Source organism: Prosopis cineraria, unplaced genomic scaffold, assembly GCF_029017545.1.
Source record: "Prosopis cineraria cultivar Desert tree isolate PC_DT_omini unplaced genomic scaffold, ASM2901754v1 PC5, whole genome shotgun sequence".
NCBI lineage: Eukaryota > Viridiplantae > Streptophyta > Magnoliopsida > Fabales > Fabaceae > Prosopis > Prosopis cineraria.
The window spans coordinates 38,794,194-38,810,588 of NW_026555336.1; the positions used below are offsets into that span (position 1 = coordinate 38,794,194).

The 16,395-nt window shown below is 29.4% G+C and overlaps 1 protein-coding gene across 1 annotated transcript; it reads right to left on the reverse strand.

Moving 5' to 3' along the window:
• Window positions 1-3,214: 3,214 nt before the first annotated feature.
• LOC129311824 (transcription factor bHLH123) lies at window positions 3,215-6,505 on the reverse strand. The gene is made up of 7 exons (XM_054954296.1): window positions 6,135-6,505; window positions 4,879-5,563; window positions 4,621-4,746; window positions 4,358-4,487; window positions 4,007-4,029; window positions 3,866-3,904; window positions 3,215-3,575 (listed from the first exon to the last, which is right to left on the reverse strand). Exons 1-7 carry the CDS (start codon window positions 6,437-6,439, stop codon window positions 3,411-3,413), a joined length of 1,473 nt encoding a protein of 490 aa, XP_054810271.1. The 5' UTR covers window positions 6,440-6,505; the 3' UTR covers window positions 3,215-3,410.
• Between the last annotated feature and the right edge of the window lie 9,890 nt (window positions 6,506-16,395).

Sequence of the window (16,395 nt, forward strand, 5' to 3'; positions counted from 1 at the left end):
CTAGTTTCCTTTTATCTTTACATGTAATAACTTCCGTATTCAGTTCGTTGCATTTGAATTTCCTCCTCCTTATTATTCTCTGCGGCCAGAGTCTTCTCTGGTGGTGTTAGACGAATGAGTCCAAAAGTTGTTTTGGTTCACAGGAGCTTTCTTTCATCCAGGCGATGAGGGCTTTCGTTCGGGGCTGACTCTAGATTTTGTAGGCAATGACTGGAACAAATTTGGTGACAAACTAGCAATTCCACGAAAACATATTTTTTTTTTCCCAACAAAGTCAAAAACCATATACATCTCTTACTAGTATTTTTCATCCAAGCTGATTCTCACCGGAGACATTTTTACTGTTCTTATGATACAGTAATTCAAGCCATGACACTTGTCATCTATTTAATAGCCAATTGCTTCTTTTAGTTTGCTCTTTTATTTATGTTATTTCAGATTCAGATGGTTAATATCCTATCGTCTCTTTTCATTGAAACCCCCCCTTTTTTTTAATTCTCTATCTTATTTTAAATATCTGATCACATCCCCAAACTCAAAATATATCCTCTTTCTTTATTTCAAAAATTTGGAATTTAAAATTTAGAGAAGTTGGAATCTTTTGCTTTTCATGTTTCTTTCCACCCCTTTCTTCTTTCTATATATTTAAAAAATATTTTAAAATTTAAAATGGACTTGAAGTTATAACTCATCTCATCCCATCCCTTTCTTACTAATTATTTTGTTATGTTGTATAATATATTTCTATGATTCATTTAGGCAAGGCATCATACACCGAAGCATTTATTTTTATTTTTCTTCATTGGAAAAGCTGTTTGGATTAGTGCCTTTTCAAACTAATTTGTTTTTGTTATAAAATACTCTCTCCGGTCCTATTTTAGTGCAAAAATTGGTTGGTTACAAGATAGCAAGTGGAAGTGAGAACTTGGAGCAAATTAAGGTGAGTTGTGGTGGACTTAAATCCTTGAAAATTGATGTTCATAAATTTATTTGAAGTTTTTCTGTTTTAGCATTTTTTATTTTTATTTTTTAAAATAAAATCTTTTTCCTCTTTCTTAAATAGAAAAATTTCATAAAATTTACAAGTTCTTAATTTCGGAGGATTCATTCCCAGTCATGGCAATATAAGGTTGAGTTGTTTATGATACTCATGACAAGGGCGCAGTCAAGGCCAAACCAGTAATTACTTCTACTTTTTGATAAGATAAATCACTCGTATCAATAAACATTTATTTCATATTTCATAAATTATCCTCATAATTTACATTAACAAGAAATAATTAATACATGATTATGTTGATTAATATAAGATATTTTAGTCTAATTATTTTATTTTTAGACATAATTATTATAATTAACCAACTTTCTTAAATTATGTGATATAATTTTTTTCTCTTATATATAAAAATAGAGGGAGTACCATTCAACATGAGTCATAGAAGAACATACTCATTCCGTTAAAAATATAAAGTATTTTTAACCGCATTTTACTCTCAAATAAAGTAGTTATCTATTTTCAAACTAACTTTATCTTTTCATATTTACCTTCATTAAACACTCTACAATAACTATAAAGTCATTCATCAATAGGGGCACTTTTAAAAAAAGGGCAATGATTATATCTCAAAAAACTAAAAATACCTTATATTTTTTAATATCTAACTACTCAAAAAATAATGCTTTACATTTTTTAAAGGAGTGAGTATATAAGTTTGAGGCGGACTAAAATGTTTATATCAACTTATCAAAGATTAATGTTGATCGGACTTGATTTCAAGTTCAAAAAAACTCAATCGCAGATGGAAAGAGCCATTTCAAATTCTTGATCAAGTCAGACCAATTGTTTATATCATCATTATGCCACCCGTCTTTTTTATATTTATATTATTTTTAATATTGTATGCTTCAGATCAAGTAATTGCCTTTTATATAATAGTTATTTGATAATTTAAGCTTGCAAAAAACGATTTCATAGTATTCTCTGTTGTGTCAAATTTTTGTGACGTTCACAGGAAAATAAGCAGAATGCGTTTTGATTGTTAATTAGCTGGTATGATCCAATATTACTTTATAAATTTCAATTCGTTAATTTATTAATTTTTATGAAAAAAATTGCTTTTTGATGAAATATTTTCTTCATGAAACTTTCTTCAAGAAGATTATTATTTTTATTCTGTGTAAATTAAATGAAATTCAAAAAGGAAAACATAAAATACAGATTAGTTAGAGTCAATCTAAACATATTTCTTAAAAAAAAAAAAGACCATAATATGCTCATATTTAAAATGGGCACAAAAATATGAAACATGAAATGGACCGTGGCCATGGTCTCTCGAATGAAGTGGCCAATCGCCATTATGTCTACTTTCTAATGATCAAGTTTACCACTTTATGCTCACTCATCTTTCTTTTGACCCCCTTATTTCTTTGCACTCACTTTTTTTAATCAATTTTGTTTTTATTTGCTTAAGCAATAAGTGGAATCTCTAAGACATAATAGAGTACGTACTAAGAGTTAATACATGTCTCGTGATTTAAAAAAAAATGCTTTAGATTACTTGTCATTCGTCAATAAAATTTGTATATCTCTAGTGCGATTTGAAATTATATCTTATAAGGATATATGTAATGTCCTTATTAATTAAACTAATGCACCCTTTCATTTAATATTATATATAAAATTGTTTTTTAAAGTGTAATTAATAAGCCAAAGTTTTTTCCAAATAAATCCTTAATTAGATAGTGTAATCAATAAAGTTTTTTAATTGAGATTTTCTGTTAAATAAGAATAAATATAAAAAGATTGTATAATTTTAAAGACAATTAATTAAATTATTGAAGGATAAATTTAATTAAAAATATCTTATTTCACAGTTCGTATTCGATGTTACTTATATTATTTCCCAAAACATGCTATCATCTTGCAATATATTTTAAACTGAATATATTACGTTATTTCTTCTGTAAATATATGATGAACACACACACAAAAACGATATAGAAAAAACAAGTTTGTGAATGTGAAATACCTTTCATATCCCTGGATTTAAAAGGAAAGAAATATATCGTATTGGATATCTTTGTCAGTGTATTAAAAAGTATCATTTTCCTTATGCTATGCCAAACTAACTTATTTTAAGCAAAAAACTTGGAATGTTCAATTAATTAATTAATTTTAAATAATTTAAATTACTCATCAGATTATTTTAGACAGTTATATTATAAGTGAAATGAATTACCACATTTTATCAGAAACGACATGTGCGCTGCTTGTTTAAGTTCTCATTACATATATATATATATATATATATAATTATTGATTAGCTAGCATGTGTGTGATGGTGGACATAAGCAAGATTTGATTGAGTAAAATGAAAAGAGAAGTTCACACAGTGAGTGGCTGAATGAAGCTACCGAAAGAAGCAACCTCTGTAAGCAGGAGTCCAGTAGTCAGGGGCAGTGTTGTCTCTGTAAGCCTGAGGAGTCCATGAAATTGGAACTAAACAAAGCCCTCTGCTCCTCAGCTCTCCCTTCATCTCTATTTCATCTTTTCTCTCCATGCTTCCCCATGTTTCCTGCATTCATTTACAAACGTTCAATTCAAGAGCTTCTTATCTGTTACGTTCCACTTTCCTCTTTTTGTCGATCTCTTTCTCTGAAAACCGATCAATCAAAATATTGGTTCAGCAGTTTACTGGCTCAACCGGCTGGGGTGACACGGTTTTCAATACTTAGCTTGCTTTAATTTTCTCGGTTATTAAAAAATCTTAGCTTGTAAGGTTAACATTACAACTCATTATCAAATACTATCTAGATACAAGTTTTTCAAATACAGAAGGCCTTAATTATTTTAAGAATTGATTACCTTGTTTGGGTTGGTCTTCATGTAAGAGTTGCTCAGTAGCTGCAAAATATTCATCAATGTAAGTTGATGTAAGACCAAACATATCCATATGCTCGAGAAGTTAATTACAGTTTTAACACCAATTTGGATCACTAATCTCACCTGGACTTGTTCTTGTAAAAATATAAATCAAAATTAGATCCTCTAAGATATGATATATATATATATATATATATATATATATATATAATATTTGTTGAGGCTAATTAAGTCTGTTTTTTTTTTCTCTGTCATTAGTTTTCTTTAGCGGTAAAAATATATAATTGTGTCACGTGACAGATTTATGAGGTACATTAAACCGTCCCAATAAATCCAAAGGTTGGAGATTGTTACTTTGGGAAAGTTTATAAAAAAAAAACCCTAATTCAAAGGATGATCCATCTTATATGAATTAAAATAAAATGAAATACAGTCGGTGAAAAAAGAAGAGCACTAAGAATTTTTTTATGATATATATAAAAAAGAAAAAAGAGAAAAAGAATAAAATGGTGTTAGTGCAATATGTAGTGACCTTTCCAAATGGCGACACAATTTGCTGAAGGGTTGTAATCTTGTCGCCTAGCTTGACTTTCGGTGCTTGCACCTATCAACACATTCAATAGAAGTTTCTTATTATTATTCTACAAATTATGACTTCTTTATACTTATATATATACATATATAATTTGTATCATAAGTTATCATTAATTTTACTACCGTGCATATGATTGAATTACCTTTGTAGAAGATGCTGTGGAAGTTTCTTGCTTTGGCTTCTTCAAGATTGCTTCTGATGAGTCATCTGTTCTTTTCTTCTTTACTTGAGTGGCGCTCCCTTGTCCTCTTCCATTGCCTGTCCTTGTCTGCATATAATTATCATATTAACTAATAATTAAGTTAATCTCAAATTAAACGTGGTATATATAAAATTCTCAGGAAATATAATGTCTCAGAAGATAGAAAGAAAAAAAGAAATTAATTAAACTGAAAATTACCGGCAATGATGTCTGGAAAGCCTGCTTCTTGGAGTCAGATACGCTCATCAACGGAGGGCGGAAACTGGGTTTCAGTGCATGAATTCCGATGACCGGCAGACCTATCCTTCCAGTGAAAGATATAACATCTGACAAATTTCTTGAACACGAAGACAAACTGGGCATCCCGTACGATTCATGACTGTTAAATAATCCATTATTTTGATATCCGAACAAACCTTGTGCTGATGGTGCTTCACTCGGATGATGATGGTGGTGGTGATGTTCTTGCTTAACATTCATGTCATGACCACCGTATGAAGAAAAACCCCCAGAATGATCCATGGAAGAATTCAAAATCACAGTATTAATGTTGTTATTATAATTGTTGTTGCCGTGTGTTTGATGGTGAGTATCAAGTTGTGGGTCTGGTGGTGCAATAGACCAAGTGCTGACCAGCTTGCTCAATCTTTCACTCTCAAGCACAGCCTCGTTGAACCCATTCAATTGTTTCTGATTATCAAAACTCGAACTGTTGATCAAACATGAAGAATTATTGTTGTGGTGGTTGTTGTATTCCCATGTCGTATCGAGTTTCTTCAAGTAATTGCTCGCTGGCTCGTTCATCATGCTTTTAGACGACAGTGCGTCCATAAAGTTCTCTCCAACTTGGCTATTTTGTGCCTCCTCGTTGCTACCAACACCCCTATAAATGTAATATAACAGAAATATATTCTTACTTGTACGTTTAATTTTTTTTTTTTTGGGATGGTAGTGATGATAATAACAATAACAATATAGTTAAAAAAAAAACAGTACTCGCATCGCCCTTAAAAGATTGTTACAATTAATTAAAAATAATGACAATAACAAGGACATAATATATGTATATACTTCCATATAAATTGCACATGCTAATTAGAATAACCAAGTGTACTTATTGAACAAAGATACACAGATTCCTTTTTTCAATCTTGCAAAACATGAATCAAACTAGTCCGAACATGTTGGTTAGTGGACTTGAATGCATAATATAGAAGCTAAGAAAACAGTTTGGCAAGGGCTTAAACGAAGGTGGAGATATAGCGGATCTTCGTATAGAGAGTTCAAACTAGCTAGTAGCTCGCCAGCGATGCCCAATAGATATAGTCATACATGATATCATGGAAGAAGCAAAGGGTAGAAGAAAATTATCGAGGGAAAAAGTGGGTAAAGAGACAAACCCTATCCTAGCAAGGTGGCATATTTAGGAGGAAGAAAAAGATATAGAGACATACAATAAGACGTGAGTCCAAAGGGGATGATCTTGTGGCTGTGAAGGGATGAAGGAATTGGAGGAAGGCGCGGAGAGGTGGATGAGGCGGCGATGAGGGGATTCGACGGCGAGGGATGATACGTCTTGATCTTCACAGCACGAGGAGGAATTAGAATCAGGGTTTGCAGCAGCAGCAGCAGGATGATGATGATGATGATGATCGCTCCAGGATGAAAGCGATGAAGTTGCATGAAGATCCCACCAGTTTATTAATGGACTCGGGGAAGAGGTTGCTATGGAATTCCCACCACTTTCTTCATCTTCCATCTCTCTCTCTCTCTCTCTCAGAGCTGTTTGCTTCCTTTGTGATGGAATGGACCTAGCTAGGTACAATAAGATGTATACATATATACACCCCCCTCTCTTTATAATTTCCTCTTCCTTGCTGCGTGAGAGAATTTTCTATTGGGTAGAGGCTGTCCCCGGATATTTCTTACAAAAAAAAATAAACATAACTTTTAATCCCTATAAATTATTTGCATTTTGTTTGTAATCCCTACACTTTTTTTAGTGTTTTAAGTTTCTATACTTTTATTTTTCATTATTTTGAATCATTCCAAGGTCTCTATACTTTTCTCATAGAGGGATTAAAAATAATAAAAAATAAAAGTGTACGGACCTAAAACATTAAAAAAAAAGTATACGAACTAAAAGCAAAACACGAGTAAAATATAAGGACTAAAAGTTATGCTTGTCCATAAAAGATTATAAAATTATTTAAGTGTGAGGGAACTATTGATCCGTTAATGTATAAAGACTAACTTTTAAGAAAATTAATCTTAATATCTAATATATATATATATATATATAAATTAAAAGAATTCATAAACTAAAATGTTAAAATTTTGAGCTAAAACAAGGTGTCCCCTCCTACTCTCGGCTCCTTTCTATAAAAGTGTATAGAGTCATGCGAAAAATAGTATCAAGTATGGGAGACATGTAAAACATACAAGTCTTATTTTACGTTGCAAACAGCGGAAGCAGGGTTGAACAGAAACACCGGTCATTTTGTAATGAATTTGAAAAAAAAAAATGAGAAAAGAAGGGAGGGGGAATAGTTGCATGGGGAGTGACGTAGAGGAGGGTATGGTGAGGATGAGGGTGAGGGTTAATTATAGGAATGATAGGGGGAGACAACAAAGTATGCAACCTGAGTTTTTCCACTAACGTTGGTGGGCAATTATTATATATTTAGAAATACTTTGATGCCCCAACCAGCCAATTTGTTTATTTCATTCATTCATGTGTCTATGTATTGCCACATTGCCTACCAATATAATGATTCCGTCGGCTTTGAGCAACTCTATATATTTTAATTTCTCCCTTTCCCATGTCAAATGAATTCTTAAATGAATCATCAGCTTGAGAGAAGTTTGTCATTCCAAGCGTGTTCTTCCCTTCCGAAATGATTCTTGAGCCACACAAATGACAAACCAGAGAAAAGCTACATGAATTTACAGTGAAGGATGGCTTCCTCTACCCCATGCTACGAAACAGTGTTTCTTTCCACGTAATTAATATTTGGGGCAAAGCACAAGGCTGAAGAACATTAGCAGTCTTATAATTAATGAGTAATTAATTCAATAAAAATAGATGTTGGTCTTGTGGAAGCTCACATGCTTCCAATTAATTCTGCAATCATTATATTCAACGATTCGTCAAAAACTCTTCCTTCTTCTATTCGTTCCTTTGATATATAATCATGACTTTCAATATAATCAGTTTTATTATTCATAGAAATTAAACTTTAGTTCTTCTTTCTTGTTTGATTACCTTTTCAAGGAATATTCCTTTATCAGTGGTTGTGAATGACAGATTTTTCTCAGACAGATTGACTCGACACGGCTTGCTGAAGAAGAGGGTGATTTAGTGAGTGATCGAAACACTTGCAGGGCTGGCCTCCACTCATGGTCAACATACCCAGCTTCACTTGCTCCACACTCAACCATTGGCTTTGCGAGATAGTATCATTCTTGTCGTTCTGTTTTCAATTAAAAAGTGGCCAAATCCTTAAATCTGGGGTTTGAATAAAGATTCTCGTGTATTGATGGCTTTAATACTAGCATGCTGTGTTTGAGAGTATGCTTCAATTTATTTTATTAAAATGCACGGTTATTTCGAGAGCATAAATTAATGATAAATTACCAAATAATTAATTATAGAGTCCTTTATTTTTGGCCGTACTGAAACTTTATGGTAATATATTATTTTGGTTTAATTTCAAGTGAATGCCTACCTAGCTTTGATTTATTTATTTGTTTGCCCAGCTTGACTTGGAATTAATGATGTAGACTCCACGAGTAAGTTGCGTTTCAGTTTCTTGACTGGCTAGATTAAACACAACAACCAGGTGTTCTCAGCCATGCAATTTCACTTTGTAATGTAATAATTAATTATTTATATATATTGGGAATTATTTATATGTATATTTAAAAGAAGATCAAAAGTTGGCCATAATAATAACCAAATAATGAATGCAGATAATTTAATTAATGGCATTAGCTTTTGACAGATACAAAGCTTGGACAGTGAGATACATTGAGTAGATAGGTAAGGTGGCTTTATTTTAATTGAAATTGTGGATGATTAACTTTACAATACTATAATGACCATGAAAAGGCAAGTCGAGCTTCTTAATTAGATTTCAATCTCTGAGCTATAACTTTACAATTTTCCTTGTGTTACTCAAAAGCCATTCATGGGATGAACTACAATTTTGGTGGAAGACGCATTTTACTATAACAATTGTTATTTGCCTAGTTAATTAAAAGATGAACTTTTTTTTTTTTTAAGTTGTCACTATAACATTAGCCACGGTCTTTAGTTAATATACTCGATCACTTGTATATTAATACTTTTTCTTATTTCTGTTATAGGTCATTTTCTTAAAAAAAATTTAGTTTTTAGTATAAGTCATATAAAAAATTATTAATTAGTATTTTTCAATTTTACCCCTATTATGAATTACTAAAAGAAGAACTTAATTTCAATTTGATTTTCTTTATAACTTGTTGAATAATGTTTCTTTCCCTCTTTTTTTCCTCCAAAACTTTGTGTTTCCCATGAGAGAGAATGCATCATATTCAAACGAAAAATATTTTTTATTTTTTAAATCCATATTTCTTAATAGGGATAAAGTTAGAATGTTTTTAAATTTTAATAAAAATTTAATGAGTTAATCGTCTTTCCTTGCTTTCAATAAGATAATTGAAAATGACTTATAATATAGATTGAAAGAAGTATAATTGTATCAAGGTAAATGGAGAGTTACTAAAATTATTAAAAAATTATTTTCACCCAAAAAAACTATAAAAATTATAATTGTATCAAAGTAAGTGACTTTTTTTTTGCCAAAAAAATAAGTGACTTATTAATAAACATTATTAAAATTAGTTGGTGTTCGAAAAATATATTTTCCTATTTTATCCACTATTACCCCACAAGTTCACATCCTTGGGGAAATGGAGAGTTATAATTAATTTAATAGTTTATAGTAATTTTCAAGGTCATTTCTTACATAGGATAGGATGGAATGATAATGACAGTTAATTAAAATAACAAGTATATATATAAAGGTTAATTAAATTGAACTTTGAATTTTTTTTCTCAAATATATCCTCTTATTAAAAGCAATGAGCAACTCTTTTAATAAGAATTTTCAATATTGGTTTGTCACATTTTGAAAAACTAGTTCTTTTAGAGCCAACTATGTGTTAATATTTTAAACTTTGGATCTTTAACTTTATAACTTTATAATTGCAAGAGTGACAAGCAAATTTCGAAGAGAGAGCAAATAAAAATAAAAATTAAATATAGGTAATTTTACTATCATCGATATCTTTTTGATGGGTAATTAATTCATAGATATCTTTATCTTGTTGATGGGTAATTAATTCATAGATATCTCTGTGAGTTCTCTTCACTAGTGTAAAAAGATAATTTCACCATAATTTAAAGCTAATATTTGTGACACAAAATGATGTGCAGTAGAAATAGTGTTTTAAAAGTACACCAGTATCATAATAATTAAATAAAAATTAATAATATACACACATATAATGATATAAGTATAAAAAATAAATATAAAATTGTTGTTTAACTTGAAAATATATGTAAACACCTAAATTGATGATGAGTTAGCAAGGTCACATGTAATAATATATATTCCAAACCACCAAAATAACTAAAAGTAACATGCTAATAATATAATCTAATCAACATAACACCAAATAAAATCTGTACACTAAAAATACATATTTCTATTATCAATTGTAGTACAACATCTACTGTATTTGCATATGCATCAATTGTACAAAATCTGTACATATCTCCGGAGTATTTCTGTCTCGGTTCATTCTTGGTGCACTCACCACTTATTATATTAATGCCTATTTACACTTGGATTAAGAACAAGTTCCATGGGGCATGCTTATCCAACTGTGAGTCACACAAGACGCAAATGGAGGATGGCAAGGCAAAAACCTAGAGTTGCAGAATGCAGAGCCAAGCATTAACCATGGCACAAAGTCAAGAATGGAGAATAGGTGATTAACAAAGCTTCAGAGCTGCGTGAGCTGTGGAGGAGGGTGCCGAACAGAGGCATGGACTCTTGTATCTAGACGAAATGAGTGTGGGAGGCCGGAGAGAAAATTTTTCAGCAATAAAAGCATTCAAGTTCAAAGCCGTCCAGTTGTTCAAGAATCGTTTCGGTTCGCAGTTTTTGATTCTTTGTTTCTATCCAACCCCTGGTTTGAGGTGGCTCAACCCAGCTCAAATGTCCAAATGGTTCAAACCTTCAAACCAACTCAAAAGACTCACCGGTTGATGATTTGACCAATTGGATTGTTCATCAGTCCGGTCCAATTCCTTAATTCCATTACACAGATCATCATAGAATTATAGCAAAAATGAAGCAGTTACAGTCACATGTCAGAACTTGATCTGTGACCATAATTGGTGCGAATAGCCATTTGCAACCACAGTTATAGCCAAAATAGCTATTTATGGTTACATTTATGATAAATAAATGTGGCTGTAATTGTTATGTTTTTTTAGGAACCACCTTTGGTAACTATATATTCTTTGCTTACAAAACTTGTATAAATATATAACAAGCAGCTTAAGAGACTAGTAGACCTATATCTAATACAAACATGTAAACTAAAACTCTGCATTTTCAATATAAATATATATAAAATATCCACTCTAATCTTTGTTAATTATAGGAAGATGAAATTAATCAAACATTGCGTATTTGTCTCAACTTTTTTTTAGAGTATAGTTTTAAACTTTTAAAATGTTGCAAATTCAATAATAATATATGTATAAATAATAATTCAAATATAGGGTGAGCTCTAAAATTTAAATTATTATCTGATCAAATGAGTGAAAAATATCTTTAATGATGATTTCATGCATAAAAAACGTCACATAATAACCACACTTTGCACTTATTGATTATTGAGGATAGTATTAAAAAAATGAACATAATTAAATTCATAAAATCAATAATATAATATTTATTTTAATTAAGGAATAAATTTAAAATACTTACTTGCACTAAGTTTAAAGATCTATTTATTCTTTATTCAAGTTACACCCCACGGCATATTAGAAAATGAATTGCATACATACGCATCCACTTACATCATACTTGAAAGTGTATTGAAATTTCAAAAGACACTCAAGTTGCATTATTAGATTGATTACATTCATGTTTTTTCTAATACGCATCCACTTACATCCACCAACGTATTAGATTGTATTATTGGAACTGACAGAAATCAAACAACAGGAAATGCAAGTTGCATACGCGTTCACTTGATTTCAGTTTTCTTCTTGTTCACCATTTCCTCCAACCTTCAATACTTTGTTGAAGATCTATTTATCAAATATATATATACATATTTATATCCTTAAAAAATATTAAATACATGCTAATAATAATACAAAATGGATTTATCCAAAAATTTACAATTCAATTAACAACTTCAAATCAATGCTTACTTCCCATTGTAGCAACATGCTATAATCAAACTACGCGAATACCCAAATTATTAAAATTATAAATTTCATTATTGTGTCTGGTTTCAGATCAAATTAATCTGTCTGAGACCAAACAGATTAAAAATTAATTAATAAATTTAATTTTAATAATATATTTAATTAATGAAGTATATGGCGGCGGGCTCCCCATGTGCCGGTCGCCATAACTGTGTCTAAATTCATTTCAAACACAATTTAATTAAATCTGTCGGACATAATTAATTTATTTTAATTTAGTAATTAAAGTTTATAATTTATCTTAGTGATTTATGATAAATTACGGTCACAGGTGGCATTTAGGTCTATCATCATAAAAGCTATGTTTTTATATATTTGTTACTGAATCTTTTACTACCGCAATTATTTTAGAAATTGTGGCAAAAAATGTTGTTAAAAATCTATTTTGCATTAGTGCTTTGAACATTGATACCTCGCTCTACTTCTGACAAGCCATTACATTACCACATCGTTTAAATTCTTGTTTACCTGAAAAAATAAAATTGTGATAAAGTTATTTTTATTTTTTTGTAATATATATTATACTATGATATAATATATTTATTTTGGCCAAAAAAAAGAAATAATATATTTATAATCAGCACAAGAGAGAGCAGAAATTAGGAGTCTATAGAATTAAAAATAAAATAAAATTCTAAACCAACCATTTTGTAATCTAGTTATTTAGAACGCTTAACTCCAGTCGAGTCTTTGATTAGTTAGGATGGTTGAAGTTTTTCATTTTCTTTTGAATACTACAATTTAAGTGACGAGCCAGTGAGAGAGAATGGCTAAAAAATTATACTCCCTCCATTAAAAAATATAAGGCATTTTTTGAGGAGTTACATATTAAAAATGTAAGGCATTTTTAGTCTTTCAAGATATAATCATTATCTTTTTTTTAAGTGCTCCTATTGATAATAATTTTATATTTATTGTAAGGTATTTAATAGAGTAAAATTATAAAAAGATAAGGTTAGTTTGAAAGTAGGTAATAATTTTATTGAGAAGTAAAATTCGGTTAAAAATACCTTATATTTTTGAATGGAGGTAGTATTTTCAAACACCACGCTTATTAAAAAAAAATAGTTCCCTTAATTATTTTCTCTGATTTATTTAGTCAGTCTAATATACGTTCATGAATTTAATCGAAACCAAAAAGGCCTAAAACCCAAAATTTTGTTATTATTAAAAAGGGAGTAAAATACGCTGATCTCCGTTCTATTTAACTTATTTATAGATATCTTTTTTATTTTTAAAATCTATATGAACTTTTCCTAATATGAATAGTTATAAAACAAAAACGTCCTTCTATTTTTACTATTGTATTTGCATCTATTTAACTGTTAGTTTGATTGTTAAGTTACATATATTTGAAAAAATTACACCTCTTTAAATATATATTTTCTAAAAATAATTTAAATCACTCAAAAAAATTAATGCATATATTTTTTATTGTATCATTTATATTTAGATTTTTATTATACAAATATATTTATTTAGTAATTTAAAAAAATAAATATATAAATTGGCTGAAATAATATTCAGACACACGGTTCAAAAAATTTAGGCAATATTTTCATAAAAAAACTATGAAATAAGAATTTAATATAATAAATTAATTAATATAATTTATGTTTATTTTTTTAATTTCATTAATTTTAACACAATTTTTAAATTATTTATTTAAACATTGAGAATCTTAATTATTTAAAGCTTTTTCCAAAAAAAATTGGGAGAGAGGGTAGACAATATAATTAGATCATAAGAACAAATTAATAATTTTAAATTTTTTAGAAAATTAAAAAAAATCATATTTAAAAATTTTTAATAAAATATTCATAATGATATTAAATATTAAATTTTTAATATTTAATATTAAACTACAGTGTATATTTTAAAATTAAAAAGAAATTTTTTATAATTTTAGTAAAATAGAAAAGATATCACGGTAATTTACTTTTTTAAAAAAATGATCATGAATCGCGAATGCTAGACCGGCCTTTACGAACTTACGTGGCAACATATTAAATCCTAAAAGGCAGTGCTGCTTATTGACTATTGTAATTGGTAGTGGCACATAAAGTTAGTCCTTGAAATAGAAAACAAAGTTGATATTAAAAACAAAATTTGACTTCGTTGGAAATCTGGTGGCAGTCACATCCAACGAGTTAAAAACAAATAAACTCTAAAAAGCACTTAAGAAACAGAAAAATGAGCTAACTTAAAAGATCTCCATGCCTGTTCTTCTATAAGCTTTTTTTATTTGGTTAATTTTTTTAATCAAAAGGTAATGTTGAAGAGAAAATTCATGTAAAATTATGTTCAGCATTGCATAGTCTTGTGTGGAAGGATGCCATGTTTTAACTCAAAATTTTAAAGCTCAAGTTTATAGATTCTTTCTCTTTATTTTATATTAATTATTAAGTTCAATTTTATTTGATGTAAGACTTTATATAATAAGTTCCCCATATTAAAGATGTTCAAATACCAAGTCTCTACCCTAGCAATCAAGCTAAGCTCAACGTTTCAAGCTTCAAAGGTTTTGAGTAAAACTTGAGTTGCTTTAATATTATTTATTAAAAATGGGGAGCAATTGTCCGAAAATAAACGATATGAGAAACGAGAAAGAATAGTAAAAGGATCATATCTTAATTTAAAACTTCAAGACTCAAATTTATAAATTTTTTTCTTTTATTTTTATGTTAGTTATTAAGCTAGATTTTATCTGATGTGAGATTTTTTGTATCAATTTAGATCCACTCACACTTAGACAACATAATAATCTCCCTCTCAAGTGTGAGTTTATGGGCTTCCCATATAAAAAATGCTCCAAACATCAAATTCTTACTTTATAGGGCCAACTCAGTTTTATGAGCTTTAAATAGTGTGGCACACCTAAATCCTTGCTGTAGTTAGGGCTAGGCTTACTTTGAGCCTTGAGTGTGTGCACAATAATATGCTTACAGACCTCATGAGAGACTTAGTTTTAATACCATTTGTTAAGAATGATAAGCGATTACTTGAGAACAATGGGAGAGGAGAAACGAGCAAGAGCAATAAAAGGCCATTACATTTTAATTCAAAACCTTAAAACTTAAGTTTATATATCTTTTTTCTTTATTTTATACTTCCATTATCCTAAATTATAAGATACTTTCAAATAAAATCATATGTATCAATTAAACTTATTAAATAGAATTTACAACTTTATTTTTTCAAAATAAAAATATAAACTTCCAAAAGTATTGTTCATTTGATACCCTATTTATGAAACAATATTAAAGAGAGAAAATATAATAAAAAGGGTAATATTAAAAAAATATTATTAATTAAGCCTTATTTTTGTCAGAGTATATTATATTTTGAAATGCCGAATCTCCTCAAAAGTATCTTATAATTTGAAACAGATATAGTATTAATTATTAAGCTCAATCCCATATGACTTAAGCTCACTCATATTTAGACAATCTAACAATTAGTTAGTACGCTCAACTCATCTCCTCACACACTTGTACGTACTGTTTGTAATAATATAATCATGTTGAAGAAATTAGCTGTAATATTTATTACTTATGAGTAATACAACTTACTGTATTGATATTAATATTGAGTGTAATTAATTGGTTTGGGCTAATCTGGTATCCACACAAAAATTAATTCACTTTCTATATATTAAATAAAAATTATTGATATATGATATCTATCAAATTAGTATTATCGTTAGTATTCCATGATAAGCATTTCTTTAAGAGAGGATAACATTCAAGTCTCTAGGAAATTAGGTGAACATGTAAAAAAATAAATTATAGATTTAAAAAAAAAAAGAACAGAAAACTGGGAGTGGCTAAGAGCAAAAAGATAAGGGCAAAACAGTGACACATGTCGTCGCATGTAGAAGAGACATTGTTTAATTGATGTGTCCTTTTTGATAAAACAAATTTAATTTCCAAAGTTCCTTTAAGAACATCGCACGAGGGCTCTCCTTTTAAATTAAAAGTGGAATTTGAATGCGACCCCTTCGCATTGTGGGCATTGCACGCCTTGCTTGCTTTTCTCTAATTATTTAAATTTCTATTTTCAAAATTATAAGAACCACTTTTTGTAGTTGACACAAATCCAACCCATCACCATTATTCAAACTTTTAATTTCATTTATTAACTTAATAATACTCCCTCCA

Bases quoted from the DNA above. Each gene is read 5' to 3' on its own strand.
- LOC129311824 (XM_054954296.1), bottom strand. From the start codon at position 6,439: ATGGAAGATGAAGAAAGTGGTGGGAATTCCATAGCAACCTCTTCCCCG. The intron at 4,488-4,620 runs GTAATTCAATCA...ATGTGTTGATAG, and splicing joins CCACAGCATCTTCTACAAAG to GTGCAAGCACCGAAAGTCAA. The intron at 3,576-3,865 runs GTAATCAATTCT...AAATGAATGCAG, and splicing joins TGAAGACCAACCCAAACAAG to GAAACATGGGGAAGCATGGA.